We start from the raw sequence: 17,077 nt of genomic DNA on the forward strand, positions 1-17,077 counted from the left end.
TTAGGGGTGATCGTCAGTGAGAACATGAAGACTGCCAATCAAGTGGAGCAAGCTTCATCCAAGGCAAGGCAAATCATAGGTTGCATACGCAGGAGTTTCGTCAGCCGTAAGCCTGAAGTCATTATGCCATTGTATAGATCCATGGTGAGGCCCCACCTGGAATACTGTGTGCAATTCTGGAGGCCGCATTACCGTAAGGATGTGCTGAGACTGGAGTCGGTCCAGAGAATGGCCACCCGGATGGTCTCGGGACTCCAGGAACTCCTGTACGAGGAACGGCTGGATAAGTTGCAGCTGTACTCACTCGAGGAACACAGAGAGAGGGGTGACATGATCGAGACATTCAAGTATCTCACAGGCCGCATCGAGGTGGAAGAAGATATCTTCTTTTTCAAGGGTCCCGCGGCAACAAGGGGGCATCCGTGGAAAATCAGGGGCAGGAAACTGCACGGGGACACCAGGAAATTCTTTTTCACTGAAAGGGTGGTTGATCGCTGGAATAGTCTTCCATTTCAGGTTATTGAGGCCAGCAGCGTGCATGATTTTAAGGCCAAATGGGATAGACACGTGGGATCTATTCACAGAGAAAGGTAGGGGAGGGTCATTGGGGTGGGCAGACTAGATGGGCCGTGGCCCTTATTTGCCATCTATTTCTATGTTTCTATGTTGTGATTTAGACCATATAAAATATGGTCTAAGTCACAAAAACCCACCTAAAGTCATTAGATAAGCACTGCAAACACATAATACAGACCCCTACACACTACCCCAGTGATCACCGACACCCCCCTCACCCCCATAAAAATATTAAAAACACTTTTAAAATTCAGCCTCCAGACCATCATCACCTGGCAGCCTGGCATAGGAAAGCCTAGTCGTCCAGCACAGAGGCAGCTTAAGCCATCTTGAGAGTGGGTTAGGGACTCATGGAGAGGAGGACCCATTCCCATAAGCCTCTGTAATCACTGCATTGATACTTATACACGTGCACTCCCCTATACAGCCACAAAACCCTTTTTTACTGGCATATAAGTGGCTCCTGCAGCCATAAGGGCTATTAGGGTGGTAGATAAGTGGGTCTAGGGGATTCTGGAGGTGGTTGGGGGGGCTCACCATGACCTATAAGGGAGCTGTAGTGAGAAGAAAACATGGCACCCTTTTTGTGAAGTTCATAGCAGTGCCCTGTAAGGTACTCTACTATTTAGGTGGCATATCTGGGTGTTCAGTCCATCACTTTGCAGACCCCTCCCACGTCCAATAGGGCTTGTTCTAGGTGTTTTTGACTTGGACGAAAAGTTGGACGGAAATGTGGTATAAAGATGGACGATTTAGCGGCTTGGATGATCAGATCGGCAGGACGTATAATTAGACGATTTTCAAAACAAAAAAAATTTTGGACGTAGTTTTTTGAAAATATGTCCTAGGCTGTTTTTTAGTTTGGATGACCTGCAACTTAGACACAAACGGACTTAGACGTCCCTTTCGATTATGCCCCTCCACGACCCCTGCCACATGACAAGAAAGATTTTCCTCTTTTCATGAGTTCTCTTAGTTACATCAGGATAAATCCATACCCTTTGACCATGAAAGATAATCTGCATATTATGATAATACATTTTCATAATTGCGTTAACATCCTGTTCAAAGATGAAGCTCACAATCAATGTTCTCTGAGATTCAGATATGGATTCCTCTAAAATCACTGATAAATTTTGTAAATCAATCTGGTCATTCTGGCCCCTTTCAACCACTGATTCCTGAGTTGTCCTTGAAAGCACTGGCATGTAAAAAAAATTAACAGGAGGAATATTTGTTGCAGAAAATTTAATTATATCGATCAGGTTTTGTTTGAATAAATCCAAAGGAGCAATACCCAGGGCCTTAGGAAAATTCAATATATGGAAGTTAAGTCGCATATTTAAATTTTCCAACTATTTAATTTTTTTAATGAAGCAACATCTTATCTTTTACTAATCCATGCTTAAAACTCTGGAGTGATTCCACTTCACCTTGTAGTTGTTGGAAATTAGTTGATGAATCATTTTTAACCTTGTCCAGCATGTTAAGCCATACCTTCTACTTTAGTCACCAATGAAGGAACTTGATCCATAGATTTCTGGACACTGGAGGTCGCCTTCTAGTACTTTCCAAACTGAATCAAGAATAATCACCACTGGAGTAGACAGCAAAACTGCTTCTGCTTCCTGTTGCTCACCAAGGTTGTAGATTTATGGAGTACAGTATTTCCCCCGCAACGAACAGCTGATGCTGCAACCACTGGCTTCTACTGCTCCACTGACTTCACCGCTTTTTTGGCCTGCCCAGTGGTGGGCTTATCTCTGGAGATAAGGTGGTTTCCATGCTCCAGAAAGCGCTAGTGCTCCTCTATTTAACTCCAATGCCAGGCCACACTCTGGATTTCTGAGTGGGGACTCCAATGGCATAACAGTCTATTCCTTTAAAGGGTACAGTCAGGAAGCAAGATATCAGATGAAAATATGATTGCTGCTGCAGTTTGAGATAAGTTCCTCCATGTTTGGCATTTTTCTTGTTCCATGTTATCAAGAATTGTTTCCTCCGAGACCAAGCTGTTGCTTTTATAATTAGTTATAGAGAGATTGGATTTCTATTCACACATTTTGATGCACGAGACAAAATACATTTTGAAAAATGAATTTTTGAAATGAATGAAAGTATATTTATATATGGAGTTTTTTTTCAAACCAGTGATGATACAGGTGGCTTAGGGCACTTGCATAGTCCCGGCTGCCTGTGTATGAGGTTTGTTTGTCTTCATTTTTGTATTTATCTTTTTTGTCCATGGTGTTTTCTAGATGTGATATGAATGAAGCCCTTCTACTAAACTGACCATACAGTACGTTCTAGATTTATTGTTTTGGATAACTGTCTATTCAACATTGCATTGGGGAATGCATATGAGCTGGTGAGAAAACAGCCTTTACCACCCCTTTCCTCTTTGTAGGAGGCATACAGGTAATCGGTTCATAGAAAATTGCGCGCTATATATCATGAGATAACGTAACCATGGTAACAAAAATGCATTCACGTGACTTATGTTGAAAATGCAAAGTCAAGGGAATCATACTGAACACGCGTTGACGTGATGACGTGTTCACATGCTGTACGTGCACGTGTCCTTCGATGGGCAAGCGGCCTCTAGTGGCGTGCTGAATTGTCATTGCGCTGAGTTATCTTGCGCTAAATTGTCTTGCGCTGAGTTGTCGCTGCGCTCAATTGTCTTGCGCTCAAATGTCTTACGCTGGATTGTCTTTGCGCTTACTTGTCTTGCGCTCAATTGTCTTTGCGTTGAGTTGTCTGCACGATTTTGTCCGTGCACGATTGTCTTGCACGCTTTTGACCTGTCACCCAGGTAATCAAGCATAGCAAAGAAAGAACACCCATTTTTGTTCAGCGCTGCCATCATGGCCACTCTCCCCTTCTAGCTACCCTAGAGATTTTATTTTAATTTTAAGCCAGCATTTACATATTATACCAGCATGTGTACTTGAAGAGATTGAACTCTTTGAGGGTTTTTTTGGCTACAGACATCACTGAATTTTGTACTCACCTCTAGGTCACCTCAGCTCAACCATTCCTGACAGCTCCTCTAAACTGGTACATAAGCCATCTGTATTATGCCCATTCTGTATATGGGTAAAAGAATGCAGACTTTTATTCACATTTTCATGGAGGTATAGTTTTGGATGGCAAAAGTACCCACAGAATAAAAGCAGGTGAAAATCTCTTTGAAATACCTTTGAAGTACCAATTGTCAAAAGAAGAATATACTGTATACAAGGGGGTGCTGAAAAGTTCTCAGCTCAATCAACCAACTCCCTAGTCATTTTGCCACTGTAGCTGAAAAGAGTGTTATCCTATTTCGGTAAGTGCCAATTTGCAGAACCAAAATTCTCTGTTTTGACATTGTTTCAGATCATTGATTGAACCATATCCATGTCATTCTCTTCTTGGTTGGGCTGTAAACTTTTCAGCACCTCCTCATATCTCCATTTCATGCAGAAATGTTAACTTGAAAATGGTCGTGTGTGATTTGTGGGAATTTTTGTTGGATAATGTCTGCACAAAAATTAAGAAGTTATTGGAAAATCATTTAACTACTCCTTCTTTGATATGTAATTAAATTTTGCATGGAAATAGCTCCTTGTTAAGTTTCACACATTTTAATGTGAAACTCTAACCTTGTGAAAACAGATAATGAGCCAATTTAGATGATTCGTCAACTCAGCTTGTTTGTAGAAATCTTTTTTTTTTTTTCTTTAAATTTGCTCTCATTAAATTATGCATACAAAGTGCCAAATGATATGCAAACTTTCTTATAAATGCTATCATACATGTTATTGTGTTTGAGTACATTACATTACATTAGAGATTTCTATTCCGTCATTGCCTTGTGGTTCAAGGTGGATTACAAAAGAATTACAAAAAACGTATTACGAGAAGAAGCTATCTGGTAATTTCTAGAGGAGATAAAGAGTAGTTGAGGTTGCTTTGGGGAATCGGGAAGGTATTGGGAAGTGGGAAGGAGGTAGCGGTATTAAGTCGTTTGCTTGGAATTTCTTGAAAAGTAGCGTCTTTACTTCTTTTCTGAATGTTTTGTATTCTGGGGTCATAATTAGTAGATTGGATATTTGGTTGTCAAGTTTTGCTGCTTGTGTGGCTAGGAGGCCATCGTATAGGGCTCCTTTTACAAAGGTGCGCTAGCTTTTTTAGCGCACGCACAAGATTAGCGTGTGCTATAGCGTGCTAGCCAAAAAATTACCGCCTGTTTAAAAGGAGGCGGTAGGGGCTAGCATGTGGCATTTTAGTGCACGCTAAAACTACTAGCACACCTTTGTAAAAGGAGCCCATAGTTTTTTCCGTTTGACTTCTTTGATTGGAGGGTGCGTGAATGGAGTGTGGGTTTTCCTGTGTCTAGTTGATGTAGTTTGGATGAGGCGGTTGTTCAAGTAGGTTGGGCTGTCGCTGTTTATGGTTTTAAATAGTAGACAGTAGAATTGGAATAGTATTCTTGCCGGAATTGGAAGCCAGTGTGAGTTGAGGTAGCCTCTGTGATGTGGTTGTGTTTCCTCAATGAATATATAAGTCTCAGTGCTGTGTTTTGGATTGTTTGTAGTTGTTTTATCATTGTTGCTGGGCAGAGAAGTTAGAGAATGTTGCAATAGTCTAAGAGACCTAGGACTAGGGATTGTACTAAGAGCCGGAATTGTGTTCTATCGAAGAATTTTCAAACTTGTCTTAAGTTTCTCATAACTGCAAATGATTTCTGTATTGTTTTATTGATCTGTGGTTGCATGGTGCAGCATCTATCTATCGTCATTCCTAGTAGTTTTAGGGAGGGTTGAATGGGGTAATTGATTGAGTTAATTTCTATATTGGTTATGGTTGGGACTTTGTTGTTTTCGAGGAGGATGAATTTTGTTTTGTCTGAGTCCAACTTCAGTTTATGATCTTTCATCCATGTTGTCACTGTTTCTAGTGTTTGGTGTAGTGTGTCTGTCATAGAGGGCTTGGGTTGATCAAAAGGTATGAGAATGGTCTTTGTCTTCTCTGCTCAGCATTACTCCTTCAAATATTTTCTCTTCCTATTGGGTATTTCAATGGAGAAGTTTCAAAGGTAATCATATATACAGTGTCTTGTAAAATCTTCATACTTTTCAACATTCTAATCTAGAAAGTTAGGGCTCTTTTTATGAAGGTGCGCTAACGTCAGTTTAATTTCCATCCTATAAGTTCACATAGAATTTTTCTTTTTTCAACCATCTTTATTTTCTCTTCTTTATTAATTTCCAGGTACTTTAGTTAGATTGTGAGCCTTCGGGACAGTAAGGGAATTTTTTAAGTACCTTCTTACTTCTCATTTATAATCTTAATGTATATTTTCTTCAAACCGCTTAGAACCTAACAGATGTAGCGGTATATAAGAAATAAATTACATTACATTACATTACATTACACTGGATTAGTGCGCGCTAGCCAAAAATCTACCGCCTGCTCAAAAGGAGGCGGTAGCGGCTAGCGCGCGCGCTATACCGCACGTTAAGGCCCTAGTGTGGCTTTGTAAAAGGAGCCCTTGGTTTCACTGACCTTCACAACATATTCTACACTCTCAATATGAACAAACAATTATAGAAATTTTCAAGAAAATAAGAAAGAATAAGAACCCAAAAAGTCTTGATTGCATAAACCTACACACCCTTTGTCATAGGAAAGCCAAATTAGCTCCATTTCTAAAATGTGTTTTATAGCTGCAGTGTATGACAAGTTTCACTTTACATTTCAACCAGTAAATACTGTTTAGGAAGGGTTTAAAGCAGGTTTGAAGCCAAGAACTGTAACCATGCCCCTGAGGAACCAGTTCAGGCCTTGTGTTCTCTACGAGGGGGTGCGCAAAACTTTTCAGCCCAACCAACCAACTTACTAAATTCTGAGCATTATTTTGCTACTGTAGCTGAAGACTCTTATCTTATTTCCTTAAGTGCCAATTTGGAGACACAAAATTCTATGTTTTTTTAACATTGCTTCAGATCATTTATAAAACCATATCCGTGTCATTCTGTTCTTAGTTGTGCTGAGAACTTTTCAACACCCTCTCATAAAGGGGTTCTGGAATACCAAGAAGATGTTCCCAATAATCAATGACTTAGCTAGCCAAGCTGAGTGAGACCTTTGGGTTCTTTGAATCTGGAATTAAATTCTTTTGTGCCTGTAGGATCAGGAAAGTAGTTTAGAAATTTTTTAAATAAAATTTTGCATTTTGTATAAATAACTTGACCCTGGATTGAATCTTTGATTGTGATTTGTTTTACCTAACTCTGTTTAAGTGTTTAAACATCTGAAGAGAGCCCATACCTAAATTTAAAATCTGCCAGTGACAAGCCAGGATTTGTGTACAGTATATACCTGTTAACACCAGAGTCTGGGTACAGCCAGAAGCAGGGATCTCAAAGTCCCTCCTTGAGGGCCGCAATCCAGTCGGGTTTTCAGGATTTCCCCAATGAATATGCATTGAAAGCAGTGCATGCACATAGATCTCATGCATATTCATTGGGGAAATCCTGAAAACCCGACTGGATTGCGGCCCTCAAGGAGGGACTTTGAGACCCCTGGCCAGGAGTAACGTGGACACTGACAATATTCAGTGATCGCACCTATATAGTTAATCAGTCAAGTAAGATTTTATATAAAACAGATATATCTGCCTGTTAGCTATGTGGGTATGGCGCTGACAATCAGCCATTCAAATATAACCTCCAGGTTCTGTCACCGACCCAGAGGTTCAGTACCGGTGCCCAGATATGACTTGGCACTGAATATCCAGATGTAAATTATCTAGCAATGATCAGCATTTATTGAAATTTTGAACACTACTGCCTTAATGTTGACTGTAATGTGACTAAATGGATTAGTTCATAAGATTTCACAAGCATGAAAAACGTCTTTAGAGATCTGGTAATCTGTCCTGATTCTGTTCTCTTTTATATGCCTAGATGGAAAGGAAGATGAGATGAGACATGGCAGACAGCAAAAGGCAAGAAAATCATCTATGGTTATGTCTAATTTTTCTGATCAAGAAAGTACATTTCATTTAGAGTTACCTAAAGACGTGGAGGGGCATAATGAAAACATACATCTAAGTCTGATTTGGATGTAGGGCGCTGCTCATCCTAAGTCAGCAGGGCACAAATGTCCATTCTCGAAAAATACATCTAATGTATACTTTTTTTCAAAAATCGTCCTTCTGTACATCCAGGCGTTTGATCGTCCACGCCGCCACTACATCTATCTTTATACCACATTCTCGTCCAAGTCCCAAATGCCCAGAACAAGACCTTTTGGACAGGGGAGGGGCCAGCAATGTGATGGACTGGCCACCCAGACATGGCAACAGAATAGTGGGGCACCTTACAGGGTACTGCTGTGAATTTCACAAAAAGGGTGCCACATAAATATCTCACCAGAACTCCTATATAAGTAATGTTGAGCCCCCCAAAACCCATTATACCCACATGTCTACTGTAGGGTCATGAAATGGTTAACTGTTGTTTAAAATATTGCTCTGGTCTACATAGCTGAAAACAGTGTATAATCTATTGACTGCATCTGCCTAAAATGTATGTCCCTACCTTACCACATTGTAAGCTGAATAGATAAGAGTTTGAGCCATGATGTACCCTGCCCTTCTGTACATTTAACTGTTAGAGTTAGATAGGTGTCCTGCTAGTGACCTGCTAGTGTGAACTTAGAACCAATGAGTGTTAAGAAAAGTAACACGTGAAAAGCTTTTTCTAGAATTCAGTTGTATAGCCAGAAAAATGAATAAATATCTCTGTAACTTCCTGGTTTCGGCACTTCTGAGCCAGCTTGGAGCTCAGGGGTCCAGCATGCATGCTGTGAATAAAACTTGTACTTCTTCACGCCTCTGACTTTGTGTGTCCAAGTGACCTTTCATTTGGCGCCCGAACAGGGACTTGAAGGTCTCTTGACCACTGGTTACTCGATTGGTCACTTGTTTCTGGTCCTACGGCTGATATGTCTGCTTAGCCGGCTGCCTTCCTTTTGGGGGGTTGGCAGACCTCAGGACGTTGGACCGCTTCAACTGACTTATCTAGTCTCAGTTTAAAGTACAAGAATCTGTATCTGTATCTGTATCTGTACCTGGAGTGGCCACTATCTGGTAAGTGGGGATTGATCATCCCTATCCTGTCTCTCGTCTCCTGCCTAGTAAGCCACGTGATCTGTCGCTGAAAAGTTGTGGGAAAGGGATTCTAGGAACTGTTATTTTCTGGTTGAGTAACTGAACTGAAATCTGTTGTGTTTTGTGTGTTTGAGAGTGTTTGAGACGTCCTTGAGGACGAAGCGAGTGTGGACCTGTTAGTACTGCGTTTCCCTAGCCCGGAGACGGGCGGGGCCAGGAATACAGGGAAGTGTTTTTGTCCTCCATTGCACAATGGGGGGATGTCTGTCTACCTGTGGGGATCCCTTGATATGTTAGCTAATTTTAAAAAAGGAATTTGTCTTTGATTATACTTAACAAATCAACCCTTATTTGTCTGTGCCAGTTAGAATGGCCGATATTTGGTGTGGGCTGGCCCCCTCTGGCTCCCTGGAAGAGGACATAACTCGTCAGGTTTTTATGCATTCGTTTGCTGTCAGTTCCTCTTCCAGTCAGCCAATTTTGCATTCCAATGGGAAAACCCTTCCACTGGACAAACCTCCTAAGTAACCTGGACCCGTCTACCCCAGGGCTTTAAAATTAGCCCCTCTCTATTCAGCACTGCCCTTGCTTCAGACCTTGCCAAATTCTTCCCTTCATCTGATTCCCAAGTCCTGCAGTATCCCGGGTTTTTTTATGAGTTCTGTCTGTCCAAATGTATTAGTGAAGTTTAAACTGTCAGTTGTTCACAGCATGAGAGGAGAGTACTTTTCCTTTTGTGCTGATAAGGGCCATGAAGTGTGTAGCACTTCCAATGTGGTTTCTCCTGAAACAGATAAGTGGTTTTGCATTTGAAGTTTTTGGCTATGTTATAAAATGTATATGCATATTCAGAAATGCATATAAACGAAAAATATGATTTCTGGAACTTATATTCCATGCTAAAAAGAAGTTCTTTGTCCAAATTTAGTAGTTATTTGTCTAAATTTAAAAGTTCTGAAAAGGACTACATCTGTAATTTGATCTCTTTGATCTTTAAGCAACTCTCTCTCCTTTGTGAAATTCTGTTGGAAGGGGGAGTAAGTCTCTACTGAGACCCATGTTGATTGTAAAAAAGAAAAAAATGAACAATGTTTAAACTTGTGAGTACAGTAAAACTTTGGTTTGGGAGCATAATTTGTTCCAGAAGTATGCTTGTATTCCAGGGCACTAGTGTACAAAAATATACATACTTGTATTGCAAGCCCTTGCTCGTTTGGAACAGTTACTGCATTCCTGCAGCGTCATATAGAGAGGAACCATTGGCTCAGTTGTGAAAATGTGATGCTTCTATACTGTATGTACGTGTATTGCAAGACGTTACTGGTATAGCAAGTTAAAATTTAATCATTGCTTGTCTTATAGAACACTTGCAAACCAAGTTATTTGCAATCCAAAGTTTTACTGTATATTCCAATCTTTGTTTTGTATTTCTGTATATAAAAAAAAATGTAAGTTTAGGTATAACAATGTAATTTTTAGGAATGCTTTTGTATTGAAGTAAATATTTTTGCCAGTCAGCTGATAGTGAAGGGACTGCTGCTTTAGAGAGCGCTTGTGTCAGACTACCCTGCTTAGTGGGTGGATCCAGAACTGCATTTAGCTTAATTTTATAAGTCAGCTCTTTGGGGTAGGAACCTGATATAGAATAGGGATTGAGAACAATTCTTATGTGTTAGTACACATCTTAAGTTCAATTATTTTGTACCTTCTCTAATCTTTTGTAAACCACATAGCTCTTCACGGTATTGCGGTATATAAACTGTTATTATTATTATTTATCTGAGTCTTTCAGATAGTGGGTCTGCCTTTTAAATTTTCCTGTGGCCATATTTACATTGATTTCAAGTATGCCTTCCTCGTGTCACCTACCTTGGCTTTCAAATCCAGGTCCCTTCCTACACCGAGGTCTAGGCTGTCTGTAGTCTCCCTGTCCCTGATAACTGCAAGGCTCTGAGCACCTTTCTCAGTATTGCAGGATACTGTCCCATCTGGATCCCTGATTTCTCTACTATTGCTCGTCCTCTGTATGATTCCACCAAAGGCGCTGACTCAGCCCCTTTTGTCTGGACCCAACTTCAGGAGCGGTCTTTTCGCTGCCTCCAAAAACTTCTGACTCAGGCCCCTGCCTCTGCTGTGAATTTCACAAAAAGGGTGCCACATAAATATCTCACCAGAACTCCTATATAAGTAATGTTGAGCCCCCCAAAACCCATTATACCCACATGTCTACAACTCTAATAACCCTCATGGCTGCAGGTGGCACCTAAATGGCAGTATAGTAAGATTGGGGGGGGTTGGTGGGCTCACATTTTCTACCATGAATGTAGTGGTTAGAGTGGCTTATGGGCCTGGCTTGTCCTCTCTATGGTTCACTAGCCCCCCTCCCCCCCTCCCCCCCGGCTACTTAAGAGACCTCTGTACAGCTCTACTAGGCTTTCCTAAAGCAGGTACTGATGTTCCAGAGACAAGTAGATACGTTTTTATTCAGATTTTTATGGCAGTATGAGGAGGTCAGTGATCACTGGAGGAATGTGTGGGGGGTCTGTACTTTGTGTCTGAAGTGGTTTTTTGGTCACTTTGGATACCTTCTGGGCACCTAGACCTAGTTTTAGATCACCTAAGTCACAACGTATATGTTCCATCCAGGCAGCCTCGTAAAACGTTCAATTATCCCTGCAGTACAACTAAGTCTAGTTGGCCCATGTCCTACCCAAATCACACCCTCACTACTCCTCCAAAAATGCCCTTTTCAGCTTTGGGTGCACAGCGGCATTCAGAGGCCTAAAATGTCCCTGGATACGTCTAAAAAGCCGTTTCAATTATCAGCACTTGGACAACCTGTCTTTTAAGTCATCCATGTACTGACTTGGGCGAGTTTTTAGATGTATTTCTGTTTCAATTATGGGCCCCGTAGCAAGTCAAATGATTACCCTATGCATCGTTTACTAGCTAGACATCATGGCAAACAAATCTGAACAATTTCTTTGATTGCATGACCAAAGAGTTCAGGGGCAAGCACTGGATTGGGATAACTTGGATTTTAATAACAGTTTTGATAATTTTCCACTTACAAAGCTCATGAAGAAACTGAGCAGCGATAAGGGAGTCTAAAGATGGTTGACAGCCTACAATTTGGTTGAGTGATAGAGAGTAGAGGGTATTGGTCAAAGTAAAACTCCAGTACACTATAATATTTTAAAAAATGATATTGTGGAGATGTTAAAAGAAAATGCTTGCCTTTCTATACATGGTATATGGGGTACTAAACCCAATGGAAATTACCTCTCCCTGGGCTCAGTCAAGGAGTTTGTTCAATACTGGAAGTAATCACAGTATCTACAGAACTGGCTCCTATGATGGTATACATTGGGGGACTTAATTGTGAAACAATAGCCAGATCTGAATTTAATAACCAACTCTGTTATTCATAACACATTTACTGAGAGCTCCTCATAAACTAATTGAATCTTATTATGTACTGATCTTACAGTAATTAGAGTCAACTTCAACCTCCTCTCATTATATAATTCCAGCTCATTTGAACATTTACAAAAGTTTTTGAAGATAAAATATATTCTTTTCTCAAAGGCTTTCTACCATTTACCAAATCTCCATGGGATCCTAAACCAACAATTATAGAGATAGTTTGAAATTCCATCATACTCGTATACAAAGAACCCTCAATAAAACTAAATCACCCAAAAAATCTTATTACCAATTCAGGAGTAAACTCGCACCAAGTCTGCATTAAGGAGTGCATAAAGGAGCTTCTTAGTCTCAATCCTTTGTCAGTGCAACAAAGTCAGCACCCTCACCTCTAGTGCACTGCACCTCCAGCATGGTTCCCTCTCCTTATGTCTCAGTGCTCCTCAATGATGTCACTGGGGGCAGAGCTTATTTCAGGAGTAGGAGCTGATAGATGGCATACGGCAGACAGATACAACCACAAGATGGTTCAGGCATATGAATGATGTTCTGGATGCCACTGTTTTTAACTGTTTCTCAAAGAAATCTCCTGTCAAGCATGGTTAATCTCCTTATGTCTCAGCAACCTTCAATAATGTCATAGGGGACAAAGTTTAGCTGTTCTGGGTGCGGGAACTGGTAGATGGTTGTGCTAATGTGAACAAGAATGGGCCCAGAGCATGGATACAATGGAGTCACACTGCAGGTTGAGGTGAACAGAAATAATATTTATTAATGGTGTCAGGTAGGGAGCCGTGTTCAATTCACAGATAGGGGAGAAAGTAAACACAAAACTAGTCCTTAGATATAAGAATATCCTCTCGTGGCCTGCTCCTGCAGGGCCAGCACACACACTACTGTCCCTTAACAGGGCAGCATACTCTGCTTGACTCTGATCTGGCTCCCCAGAGTTACCAGTACAATCTTTAGCAGTTAACATAAGCTAGCCTGTGTCTGGCTAGGCCAAAGATACAAGTTGCAGTTCACACATACATGGTGGAGATATATGAAGTTGGGCATCACTGCTTCCCTCTTGTCCTCATTAATCTAGCTATGCCTTGAGCTTTTCTACTTCCTGGACCATGCCCTCCTGGTTCTGCCTTTCCTGTGTCATTTTCTCCCTCAGGACTGTGAGTTTTAAGGTGGTTCTGACAATGTGAGAGAGTGCCATTAAGGAAAAATAGCAACATATTACTATTAATTATTTTTATAGCATTACCAGACATACATGGCACTGTACAGAGTCACAAAAAAGAAAACAGTCCCTGCTTGAAAGAGCTTATAATCTAAACAACTAAGACAGACAAACAGGATGTCATGGATACAGTTAAGGACTCTTTCACAATGAAGTACAGCAGACAGATACAGTCAGAAGATGGCCCAGGCATCTGAATAATGTTCATGATGTTGCTGTTTTGTGACAGGGAAGACATTCTGTCACCAGGAACCCCAAGTTCAAGGAAGAAAACCTAGGTCTAAGACTAGATATTGGTAGGTCCCAGTTAGTATTGTGGTGAGGGGTTCAGCAATCTGCTAGTGGGTGGTAGTAGCAAGTCAGGGAAGCTACGTGGGAGGTGGCAGGAGCATCCCATCCTGAACAAAGAACGTGATCTAATTCCCTAAGACCTAGAATTGTTTGAGTGATGTCTACTTCTGAATGAAGGGGAACTACTTTGTATAGTAATTTGCATATATTTGCATAAGGAGAGAACTGCTGTTTGAAGGGATATCTTTTGTGCTGTTTTGGGAACTTTTGGGACTTGGGACCTTTGACTGTTTTTGCCCTGTTACTTTAGACTGAGTGTTTCCTTAGAGTTCTGGCCCATTCAGACAACACTCGAGGGGAGGAATGCTGGCCTCTGGTCTAACCCTCAGTAAGTCTGGAATAGTGGACCAGAGGTGGTCACAGAGATGAGTGACCAGAGTTCCAGAGCAGAGATGAGTGCCGGAGTGACCAAAGGAACCAGGCCAGATCACATTGAGTGGACCAGAGGTCATCACAAAGACGAGGGGCCAGAGTGCCGGAGCAGAGGGACAAGTGGACAAGGCAGACTGGAGTGACCAGAGGGACTGGACCACATGTTTTTTAATTGATTAGATGGAAGTTGATGAATATTATCTGCTAAAAATATTTCCAAGTATTTTGATTTTTAGAATCGGTTGAAGTCTTTGGAATATAAATTAAAATAAATGGGAAGTAGTAACTTAGGGCCTGAACAGTAAATCCCAGTGCAGCAAATGCGGTAAAGCCCATAGGAATTGAATGGGCTACATTGCATTTGCTGTGTGGGACTCACTACTGCGGCTTTGTATAAGGGGCCCTTAGAGTTCTCCAAAATAAGATGCTCACTCAGGAAGGAGATATGATTCCTATGTAAGCACTGCCGTTCAAGTCCACATCAACTTCTAGCAGATGGGAAGAACAGGGAAGAAATTGTTAATTCATGACAAAACAGAAATCAAAGAGAGCAGACAACAAGTCTGCGTACTTGGAACTTGAAGCCATTAACTGTTTAATAAAATAAAGTGGATTGATACTGTCATTTAAAACAACAAGGGAATGGTGAAATGTGAACTCTGAAAAGGCATAAAAGCAATTAAATTTTATTTCATTTCTTCTACATTTTACAACTCATTAAGGAGGTAATTTTTGTAACAGTATGCTTATGATGAAAGTCCAAGAAATCACATATTTTATCTCTAGTTTATGAAGACAACATAGGTACCTATGTTTCTTTATAAAAGCATACCTAGAACCAGCCCCTATAACATATGAATTCATATGCACAAGTTTACACCTGCTCTGAAGATGGTGTAAATATGTGTTATCTGTCTGTGTACTTGTATAATGTCATAGGGAGATCCCTGCGAGTTCTAATCTAAGCTCAGAAACCTTGAATACTGACAAAATAAGAGCCATGTCATTCTAGATTTCTGATAAGTCTATCACGAAGCTAAGGCAAAAGCAGAACAGGAATACACATTTAGGCAGTACACATGATAAAGGACATTCACTGTCAAACACTTATTTAGCTTTTTCTAATCAATTGCCACACACACAACAGATAAAGGCCAAATGGCCCATCCAGTCTGCCCATCCGCAGTAACCATTATCTCTTCTTTTCTCTAAGAGATCCCACGTGCCTATCCCACGCTTTCTTGAATTCACAGTCTTTGTCTCCAGCACCTCTTCTGGGAGACTGTTCCACGCATCTACCACCCTTTCTGTAAAAAAGTATTTCCTTAGATTACACCTGAGCCAATCATCTCTTAACTCCATCCTATGTTCCCTCATTCTAGAGTTACATCGGTGAAGGAAAAGTTAAAACAGGATTCAGTTAAATCTCCCCGGTATGCAGGACAGAACACTTGGTTAGGCAGAGTCATTTCTCCTCAGAAGATTCAGCCAATCAGAAGGGCAGGCACAGCTGAAAGCAACTTTAATTGTCCCACTATATAGAGACAAAAAGAGTACGGTAGAGAGTATAGTCAAGCAGCAGAAGCCCAAGGCAGAAGGCAAACCACAGGTGTTTTGGAAGCACAGTCCAGCCAGCACTAAGGAGCACTACAAACTAGATATCGATCCTGAGGTAGGGTACATTGACCCTGAGTTGCAAGAAGAAGCAATGTCAGTGGGTTCTGAAGGAGCTATAGCTTCAAATGGAGAAGAGACCATGGATTTTGAGACAAGCCCTTCTGAAAGTATTTCTGAAGAAAGTACCGTATATACTCGAATATAAGTTGAGACCCCTATTCCCTGCCCCCCAAAAAGGAGGAAAAATTCTTAATTCGAATATAAGTCGGGCGACTTAATATTCAAGTTCCTTGCCCTGCCAAACACTGCACCCAGCCCCTGTCCCTCCCTCCCCTGTCAGACACTGCACCCAGCCCCCTTCCCTCCCAACCCCTATCAGGCTCTTCACCCAGCCCTCTTCACCCAAAACAAGAGGGCATTCGGAAAAGTTGAAAGGGGACAGATTCAAAACGAATGCTAGGAAGTTCTTCTTTACCCAACGTGTGGTGGACACCTGGAATGCGCTTCCAGAGGACGTTATAGGGCAGCGAACGGTACTGGGGTTTAAGAAAAAATTGGACAATTTCCTGCTGGAAAAGGGGATAGAGGGGTATAGATAAAAGATTACTGCACAGGTCCTGGACCTGATGGGCCGCCGCGTGAGCGGACTGCTGGGCGCGATGGACCTCAGGTCTGACCCAGCGGAGGCATTTCTTATGTTCTTATGTTCTTTCTTCTCTCCACTGTCAGATTGTGCACCCAGCCCCTCCCCCCTCCTATGCTCTGCACCCTGTCCCCCTTTCCTGCCCTGTCCTCTTACCTCCTCTGCTGATCCCTGGTGGTACAGAGGTGCAGCGGCTTGGAGCAAGCTTTCCACGCTCCTGCTCCGCTGCTAACTCGGTCGGTGGTGGCTGCCGTGAGATCCGGTTTCTTCTGCCGCTGAGCGGCAATAAGCTTTAGCACTTCTGCTCGGCGCTGAGCGGCTTCTTGACTGGCTCCTGAAAATTCTTGGATCTTGCGGCAGCCACCACCAACCGGGTTAGCTGTGGGGGAGGAGCGCGGAAATCTCGCTCCTACCCGCTGCACCTCTGGACCACCAGGGATCGGCAGAGGAGGTAGGAGGACAGGGATGTCAGTTAGAGAATCGGGTTCTTAGGCGGGCTTAGGCACGATTCTCTATAGGACATCCGTGTGCGATTCTCAAAAGCCACTTAGGTGTCTTCTGAGACTGGGTGTCGTATACAGAATCCGGGCCCAAATGTCCAGCATGTACATCAAGTTTACAAACTAGAATGTCTAAATTATGAAGGGAGGAAAACAAGGGACAAGGACATTTTTTGAAAATGGTCATACAGACATCC

The 17,077-nt window shown here is 41.8% G+C and overlaps 1 protein-coding gene across 4 annotated transcripts in view; it reads left to right on the forward strand.

The window, feature by feature from the left end:
* The window catches only part of LOC117360706, a 205,139-nt gene that overhangs the window by 152,481 nt on the left and 35,581 nt on the right, over positions 1–17,077 (forward strand). For all 4 annotated transcript variants that reach the window (XM_033944957.1, XM_033944948.1, XM_033944971.1 and 1 more), the window contains one exon: positions 7,530–7,570. In XM_033944957.1, coding sequence (XP_033800848.1) covers positions 7,530–7,570 — 41 coding nt within the window. The remainder of the gene's footprint in view (positions 1–7,529; positions 7,571–17,077) is intronic.

Source organism: Geotrypetes seraphini, chromosome 1 (genome assembly GCF_902459505.1).
Source record: "Geotrypetes seraphini chromosome 1, aGeoSer1.1, whole genome shotgun sequence".
Taxonomy (NCBI): domain Eukaryota; kingdom Metazoa; phylum Chordata; class Amphibia; order Gymnophiona; family Dermophiidae; genus Geotrypetes; species Geotrypetes seraphini.